The sequence below is a fragment of the Diaphorina citri genome, unplaced genomic scaffold (assembly GCF_000475195.1).
Source record: "Diaphorina citri unplaced genomic scaffold, Diaci psyllid genome assembly version 1.1 scaffold1558, whole genome shotgun sequence".
Lineage (NCBI taxonomy): Eukaryota > Metazoa > Arthropoda > Insecta > Hemiptera > Psyllidae > Diaphorina > Diaphorina citri.
In genome coordinates, this window is record NW_007378984.1 from 65,311 (window position 1) to 74,952 (window position 9,642).

At 42.0% G+C, this 9,642-nt stretch overlaps 1 protein-coding gene and 1 long non-coding RNA gene across 2 annotated transcripts in view; both read left to right on the forward strand.

Moving 5' to 3' along the window:
- LOC113470405 (vacuolar protein sorting-associated protein 13D-like) overlaps positions 1-6,353 on the forward strand; it is a 10,264-nt gene extending 3,911 nt beyond the window's left edge. Inside the window, exons 5-7 of the mRNA XM_026828806.1 lie at positions 1,229-1,420; positions 2,893-3,129; positions 6,119-6,353. Coding sequence (XP_026684607.1) covers positions 1,229-1,420; positions 2,893-3,129; positions 6,119-6,353 — 664 coding nt within the window. The remainder of the gene's footprint in view (positions 1-1,228; positions 1,421-2,892; positions 3,130-6,118) is intronic.
- Positions 4,073-5,897, forward strand: LOC113470404. Its single transcript, XR_003393467.1, has 2 exons — positions 4,073-5,655; positions 5,701-5,897. It is a non-coding gene; the product is annotated as an uncharacterized LOC113470404 (long non-coding RNA).
- Positions 6,354-9,642: the final 3,289 nt, after the last annotated feature.

The following is a 9,642-nucleotide window of genomic DNA, read 5'->3' on the forward strand; positions in this document are numbered from 1 at the left end:
AAGAAAATCATAATGTGAAAAAAATGCCCCAAAAACCAGTTTTTTTTGGATTTTTGGCTTTATAGTTCTCTGGACAAAATTTGCACCACCATTTTCGTGTTCCTGGTAAAAAGACCTTTAATTTGATATATAGGTTGATAGGGTTAGGTGGTAGAGAACGCCTCCGGCGTTAACCTCACCTAGTGGTTACCTTCCACTCAAGAGTCTATTATTATTGCCTTTGAGAATTTGCAAACTTTTATCGATGGTGAGATTCGAAGCCGGGACCTTCTGCATGACAGGCGTGTTACCACTGGGCTAATCTTTTTTTAGGAGGTTTGATAGAAGGAACTGTTGTAACTGCTAAGCTCTTATCGTTCCGAATTGCGAAGAGAGAAGGAAGACAGGATAGGAGAAAGCCAGCCTTTCCGAGAACCTTATCTCCCTTCTATGGGGACAGACCGACCGACTGACAGACACCGAAGCGAATACAATAGTCCGTCCCCTTTCCGAGAACCTTATCTGATTAGTACTAGCACGAAATCAGCCCCGGACGGGAATTCAACCTGCGACCTAGCGCTTACAAGGCAGACGCGCTACCGTTCAAGCCAACTAGACTGGCCAGGCTAGTGTTGGGAACAATCGATTATTTCACATAATCGATTATCAATAATCGATTATGAAATGTTGTTCCGTTTATTAGAGAATGAGCGAAAATTTGAAAAAATCGACGGAAAATGGCAAAAAAAATACCAAAATGTGATTTTCCGATTATTTTTCATAATCGATTATACTTTCGATTATTTTTCATAATCGATTATACTTTCGATTATATTGCTAAAATCGACGGAAAACGGCAAAAAAATACCAAAATGTGATTTTCCGATTATTTTTCATAATCGATTATACTTTCGATTATTTTTTATAATCGATTACGATTATCAATAATAATTATCATAATCGATTATTCCCAACACTAGGCCAGGCTAACCTTTTAATTTTCACCTGTTTATTTCCCCCCTCAGGGCTGAATCTCTAGCGCAATCCCTCTCTATGAACGGGCGTATATCACGCTATGGCTCCCTTTCCGATGTTACCTCCACCCCACGCAAATCACACCGCAGATTCTCCTGGTCTTCCACAGAACAACTGGACACCAACTATACCTGTGGTTACAATAATAATCGATTATTCCCAACTCTAGGCCAGGCTAACCTTTTAATTTTCACTTGTTTATTTCCCCCCTCAGGGCTGAATCTCTAGCGCAATCCCTATCTATGAACGGGCGTATATCACGCTATGGTTCCCTGTCCGATGTTACCTCCACCCCACGCAAATCACACCGCAGATTCTCCTGGTCTTCCACAGAACAACTGGACACCAACTATACCTGTGGTTGTAATACACCACGTGATTATTCCACTGCTAATATCAATATTAGGTAAGTCCTGGGCAAGAATCGAACCCTCAACCTGCCTCCCTCGCCGCTCGCCTGGTAAACAGGAGGGCGTGGGTTCAATCCCAGCCGAGCTATGGAATTTTATCCTCAATATAATTTGAGAATTTGACCACAATAATAGTAGTAGCCTACTGCTGGAGTAAAGGGACTTTTCAGTCCTATTCGAGCAGTATAAATAAGCACTATTATTATTACTTGTATCAATATGTTTAGATTTTGACAAAGATGTGAAATCGTGTGTCTTCATTTTCTTCATTTCAGGAGCTTGGTCTTTATCATCTGACAGACATCCTGCGTGGCTCTGTACTCATCATGAAGAATCCTACCTTGTGCTTCGTAGACACGGTGGATTGGGATCTCATATCTTGGTCCAAGGGAGGCCATTATATCAAGGTACTTAAATAATTATTAGAAATCATTAAGAAAAACTGATTTAAACTACCTGCTCGATGCGCTATGCTATGCTCTGTTTTTAACCTAATAGCCTAATACACAAAGTGTTGCAAGAGGAAAAAATATAGTTTACACATTTTGTTTCACAGTGTACCGAAGCAAAGTGTTTTTGTTGCGAAGCAATGTGTTTTGTTTCACTGTGTTGCGAAGCAAAGTGTTTTTGTTGCGAAGCAATGAACTTTAAGAATCGAACCCTTAACCTAGCGCTTATAAGGCAGGTATACTCTCTAAGTTAACTAGCTTGTCGAATCACTTGAGTTAAGCAACGTTGGGGGTGGTTGTTATCCAAATGGGTGAGCATCTAGGTTTTAGGTAATCACGTATCTGGTTTTTTCTAGCCTCACTCAGGCTGGCTTGTCCTCAACCGCGGTCAACCATCGTGAGGACTTGTGCTTATTCTTTAAAAGCAGAGAAAACCCTTTGAAAGCTGCCGGATAGCTAGACTGGTTAGGGTTAGGTGTTCTCCTCCCTGTTTATAGTCCCACAGTCAGACGCTAGTCTACTCAGAAATTAGCACTTACAGGGCTTTATTCTGAAAAAGAAATAATTGTGAATTGTAATGAATAAACTTCTTATTAAACTTCTCAACGCCAGCCTAGTTAGCTTAGTTGGTAGTGCGTCTGCCTTGTAAGCGCTTGGCCGCGGGTTATCCTAATGGGATAATGTTCGTTCTCGGAACGGCTGGCTTTCTCCTATCCTGTCTTCCTTCTCTCTTCGATTTCGGTCTAGCAGTCACAGTTCCCTCTGTCAAACCTCTTTAAAAAAAAACTTGATATTTGCATTCGCTTAAAAAAGTACAGTTAGAGTTCCCTCTGTCAAACCTCTTTAAAAAAAAAAATAATTATTATTCTCATTAAACTTCTCAATTAGCCAGACAAGCCTCTCACTGAACACCCCCATTTATTGTTCAGGTTGGACCTGATCATGGACAATATTATTCTCATTAAACTTCTCAATTAGCCAGACAAGCCTCTCACTGAACACCCCCATTTATTGTTCAGGTTGGACCTGATCATGGACTCCCCGGTATGCGTTCTACCACGCAACGCAACCTCACATCAAGTTTTCGTAGCTCACCTGGGCCGCATTTGTCTCAACAAGGATAACATCCCCATCCGTGGCGACCTGTATAATAACGACATGTGGACCAGTGCCGTGTCCGCGAAACAGAAGTATAGTCTGGAGATACGAGACATGAACTTGTACTCGCTCAACACCAAACTGCGGAGTAATATGACGTGAGTTGGATATGTTACTAGGTTACTGGCATTCTATAGAATACCTATGGTGGATTTCACCAACGACTTAATGAGAGATTTAACTAATTCGAGAATTTTCAATGATAGAAAAAGGAGTTTTTAATGATTCAAACCAATGAAGTGTGCCTGAAGGCACGTGATGTGTTCCAATCCACTCAACCCCATAGACAAGTGTTTAGGATTTTCCCAGGGCTGGGTTTCTCGAAAAGCACTTAGAATATAAAAAGATGCTTAATGACCCCATCTGGACCTGTGAGGGAAGTAAGATTGTCAAAGTTGAGGCTGAGTGCACCCCGAACTTCAAGCACAGAGCCAAAAAAACTTCGAACCCGGGACCTCCGGCGTGCAAGCCGAGTGTGATACCCACTCGGCCACGGAGGTTGTTCAGTAGAAATAAGTACTCATTATAAATAAGTAAATACTAGGTATTTTTATATTTCTTGCTTCTTGCTGTCTTTTCTATTAAATGTCTAGTTGTCTAGGAAGCTACATAAAATCATACAGTCCTAGCAGATTTTTTTCTTTTGTAAAAAAAAAAAAAAAAAAAAAAAAAAAAAAAAAAAAAACAACATGTAAATATAGAAATAAATTCTTGAAAAATGAATTCAATAATTTGATTGTTCTGAAAAAATGTTCTCATTACTTGCAGACCTATGGATAATGTAAATCTAAATTATGTTAAAGAATCTCTAATCTGAGACCACCTTCACTTTTTTCTTTCTCTTCCCTAAAATAGGTATCCTGTCATTTTTTTACTTTCCTTATCCTATGGGAAGGAAAGTAATGTAATCGGGTCAAATTTTTGATGGTCAGTTTTTAGTGTCAAAACACGTTTTGAGGTCCCTAGAGTTCCAAAGTTTCAGCCATTGGTCCGTGTGTGTGTCTGTCTGTCTGTCTGTCTGTCTGTCTGTAAACAAAATATCTCGAGAACGGTAAGAGCTAGTTTTTTTTTTTCAAAAAAGATGGGTAAATAAAAAAGAAGGCTTAAATAAATATTTTTTAAAATAATTTGTATTGCATTGGAAATGTATTTATAGCAAATCATATTCTAACTAAATGAAGACATCAGTATACTTGACATTTTTTTTTTTTTTTTTCACAGTAAAGTGATTTAGCATTAAATTCAACAGACTAGTAATATTAAATGTTAACCTGAGTATGAGGGCAAAACATCTTTGATAGAGGGAATTGTAATAGCTGGGATCTCCCCAAATCGAAGAGAGGAGGACAGAAAGCCATCCGTTCCGAGAACAAATTTTATCTGTTAATGATAAAGTTCGTTGCGGTTGGGAATCGAACCCACCACCTAGTGCTTAAAAGATAGCTACCCTTCAATTAAGATGGAATTCCAATACTTCTTGTCTAGCACCAAACTAAATACAAATATATCATCTATCTATACCTACCTACATAAAAAAATATGTACAAAATACATCTTAAATTTGTTCATAGTGAATTTGACATCATATAGGTAATTGAAAAGAAAAACTAAACTGGTGTGTGAACATCACACGACTTTTTAGAACGTGAGTGTCCGTAAACGTAAAAAGATAGCAGTATAAAAAAGAAATGTGGAGAAAGAAAGATATTTACAATATTGAATATCTTTGAAGAAACGAGCAAGAAAGCGAAGAGAGAAGGATAGCATAGGATGGCACAAAGCCAGCCGTTCCGAGAACGAACCTTATCTGTTCGAAGTTCGCCCCGTGTGGGAATCGAACCCGCTTTTGCTCTTTCCTCTCAGTAATTCTTTTTCCAAAGATTAGTATGACTTTGTATGTACAAAATACATCGGGCGGTATAAGAAACCATAATCTTATGTTTAATCTTAAATTGGGATTGTTAAAGTTCTCTAGGATAAAAAATTCTCTTACAAAAAAGTGGATTAAAGCGTAATTGGAGGATTAAGTATGACATAATAATGATTAATTACGTTGGTTGGTGTTTTTGGACCGTACAAATTATGATTTTTACAACCATTTTCATGGTTGAGCCATTGGTCCAAATTTGTTCTGATATGACAGTTGATATTAAAGAGGACTTTGAAAACAGAAATCCGATTGGGTTTAAACCTGATTCGATCCGGTTTTAGGACCGATTTGATCTGGTTTTAAGACCGATTTAAGAAGGGACCAGAATCAAAGCACCCATTGGGCAAAGACCAGATTATCACAAATAACAAGTAGGTATTACTTTGATCAAAGTATTAACTCGATCACAGATTTTCAAACTTCTGCTGCAAGCTGGCAACACTGGATCGCGGTTTGTTCACCACATCGGGAGACGTTGCCACATTGCCTCCGGTGGAACAGCTGGATATAAGGTCAGGCCTCTTAAGGCCGGGCACTACACTTGTCGGCCGTTGCGGCACGGTCGGTTTGACGGGCTTGGCCGTGTAGCTACTTACTGTATTGCCACTTAGAGGTCCTCTGGAGGCAGAAAATGGCTTATAGGAAGTGGCCGCCCCGGTTTTAGGTACCTCATTCACTTTGGCGCCTGATTTAGGTGCTGAATGGACGCCTGACTGAGGTAAATTGACGCCTGATTTAGGTGCTGAATTGACGCCTGACTTGGGTATTATTGAATCTTTGGTAGCTGGCTGGGTTACCGACTCAGTTTTGGCAGTGGGAGATTTGATATCACTAGTTTTCGTCATGGATTTAGTTGCGTCCGCTAGGGAACTTTTAATACTAGGTTTGCTTTTTGTCCCCGATTGACTTGATGTGGGGACTGTGGGAGCGTTGGAACTCACTTTGAGGCCCACTAGTGATGTGGGTCTCGCGCTGGTGGGTTTGTGCAAACTACTAACGTTAGGACTAGATAGAGAGGAATTTGCTGAACTATGTACAGAAGGCTTAGAAGAGAAGCTATTTGAAGGACTATTTACAGAAGGACTAAAAGAGGTATTTACAGAAGGCTTAGAAGAGAAGTTATTTACAGAAGAATTCGCATTTACAACTGTTTCCAGGAATCAATCAGAATACGAACTCCTGCGTATAGACAAGTTGTACAGTTGTCGTGATGGGGGCAAGCCGGTGCTACACGACACGGTGATACAGCTCAGTATTGAGCGGGAAACCATTGCGTCGCTTATGCATGAGTCTATAGACGACTTGGCCTCTGATCTGGATGCTACGGGATATACGAGTTCAGAGAGACAGGAGAATTTTCAGGTAAGTTTTGGATGGAAGAGAATGCCTTAGGGGAACTGTATCAATGTCACAAAAGATCTAACCAGATCGCAGTGGACCAAGGGCGTTTATTAAAGCCGATGGCCCTACTTGTACCAATAGGGGAACTGTAACTGCTAAGGTTCTATCGTCCCGAAAGCGAACAAGGCCCGTCCCTCCGGGATTTTTTTTAGCCCGTAGTTTATTCGATCGTGATTAGAGAAAAGCAGTACCTATGTACCTACCTAATTTGTATAATATTCAGTTTATTATCATTCTTAATTTGATTTTTTGATTTTACTTTCATGTAATGATTTAAAATCAAGACTAGTGCCCGTTCTCCCTTTATTCCCAATATAAGGTTCAAGCCACCCATCCATTTATTGGCCTTGCTCGGCGTAGCTTAACATAGGTGACGCTAAAACCGGTCTTAAAAGTAGGACATGCAGTGTCTGTATTTCAAAAACATAATACAGTAAGGCTTTATTAGCCCTTTTATCTTTCATGTCACTTTTAACTCTACACTCATTTCCCTCATTATTATGTCACTCACAGATGTCGCTACGATCTCTCATCATGGAGGATCTCCTGAAAGAACCAGACTCCAAGCATCGCTGTATCGTCGTCTCCAACACAAGCTGTGAACCATCCCTGCCTCCTCAACCGTCTGCCTTCCTGTCCACGTCCTGCCCTGATGTGTCCGGCCCTGTCACCACCTCACAGACCCTGCTCAAACCAGGCCTGACCAACTCCCTCCCTGATCATTTGGAGACCGAGACCGTGTTCGGCGCCACCCATGTGAAGAAATCCGCGCGTGAGAAGGGTAAAGAGAAGCGAGAGACACCACGCTATGGGGGGTACGGGAACCATCGGCCTCCTCCCGAGTTCTGCCCTCAGACACCCCCGCCCTCACCACGGGAGAAGATGTCACCCAATATGTTCCGGGAGGATAACCTGGTCCATATCAATGTACTCCTGTATGATACAAGTGCACCACGCAGCCATCACTCTAATGTAAACCGTAGCATTGCTGTGGATTTCAATAGTTTGGACATTGTAGTGAATGTAGAGTCCTGGGTAGTTGTGCTGGATTTCTTCGGCATCTCCGGAGCAGATGTCCCTGACGCGAGTGAACCTAGCACACTGGATACACCGGCATTCTCTTATCCTTCCAGCGATGAGATGGGAGACAAGTGTTATCTGAGTCCAGACAAGGAGACCATCACGTTCCAAACAGAATGGGATATAGGTGTCAAGTCTCTCTCCCTTGTACTGAACAAGACAGAGTATGAAGTAGCGCGCGCTAATGTCTCCGCGCTCCAATGCCGCATGACAGGCGCTAACTATGCAAACTTAGGCGCGGTGGTGACGCTACAGGGAACTATTGGGTCACTCAGCTTGTCTGATCTCACACCAGAGTTCAGCACGTTGTATAATCAACGCTTCATCTCTTCTGATTTGAAACTGTTTGTGCAGCGATTTTCAGATAAAGATAGACGTCACTCTAGACTGTACGATACCTATCTCAAGTTAGATCTCCCGTGTGTTATCTACACGCATACACAACGCTTTGTAGCCGAGTTACAAGCGTTTCTCAGACACTTCCAACAGTTGCAGAAGTTACTGGGTGTGATCCGATCCTCCTCACAGTGGGTTGAAGATCAAGGTCCTGGCATGAGACTCCTGCTAGAGATACATGCTGCTTCACCCATCATCCTCGTCCCTGTAAGTTCTAACTATGATCAGCTACTTATAGCAGACCTGGGACAACTGGTTGTGAAGAACACATTCAAATCGTCCGGTGACCCGGGAACTATTAGTACAATCAATCCTGCATATGAAGGACCCCACTGTCTGCTAGATGTACTCCGGGTAAAACTCATGAGTATGGACCTTTACATGGGGAAGCGACATCCTACTGCATTTGATAGTCCTCAGTGTGTCCATGCATTCCTGACGATGAATAACTACTGGATAGAGAAGCAAGGTCCTGCATTACTCAGTGAGAAGTGTCAACTCAAGTTACAAGTAGAACGGAATCTGATGAGTCACTTCAGTAAGAAAGTACCGGATATGAGTATCAAAGGTGTTCTATCCAAGCTAGCAGCTTCTATTGATCTCCCCCAGTACAAGCTACTCCGGGCGCTACTCACTTATAATATAGGCGAGAGTCTTGATGAAATCCATGCCTATGCGAATGAATATTACTATACCTATCCTAGTGAACAACCAGGCTCTGGCAATACATGGACCGTGACCTCAACACATCTAGACCTTATGGATGTGAGTGTCACCCTACAGCATAGTCATGAGCGAGGGGATGCCTTAGCATGTATCAACTTCTTCAAGAGTAAACTAACAATAGAATCCTATTCAGATAGATCACAGGACATTGACCTCGCTTCCCAAGAGATCCTCATCACAGACATACGCTACCTGGATGAACCTGTTAACAAACGTTCCAACGTATTCACCAATATACTACAACCGATGAAAGCGGTGAATGATAATGTTCAAGCAGAGATACACTATACGGAATCGTAATTGGACGAGCACTTGATGCTTAATGGACTTACAAGCGGCCAAAATCGAGGAGTCCTAGAGCGTGCCGAGCCCGCTTGTACGAGAACAAGAATCCACTCGTTCGCGGGGAGACCGATTGTACACAACCTTGCGTAGGAGTGAATATAGTAGATAGCTATCTTTCTCATACAACTCAAGACAAACGCTATACACAGCGATTTATAAAACGCATCCACCCCCGTAGAGGCGAGTCGGGTGCGAAGGGACTAGAGTTCTGCATTGTCACTGTCTCGACCAGCACGCACTAGAGTTCTATTGTCACTTCCAGATACGTATCTGACTCGCAGTAGGAGTGTGGATCCTATGTCCTCTTTGTAAAGTGTTAGCGGCAACTCTACAATCTGTGGTTGATCCAAAAGACTGTAGAATCTTGAGACCGATGCACCTACTACGCCACGTACATTGAACTCTCTCACTGTCGTAACGCATAGGGTCGGACCGAACTCCATAGGAGATGATATTGCTTGAAGACTCTATGACGACGTGCTAACCTCAAAGTAACACGGCTACATACCACATCTACGAAGGACGACCTCACTAGTACTACTCGCGTGACCGTCCCAAAGTGTGTGCATGACATCCCTATAATGACTCATGCTATAATAGGTACTATTTCAAGACGATTGTAGAGGGTGGTCAGGAGTCATATCGGTACTCAGAAGTAGTAAATAGTCTTCGTGGCACTCAAACAAGTCTAGTCTTGCAAAGGATATCACATAGAGACTAGAACGAACTTGTG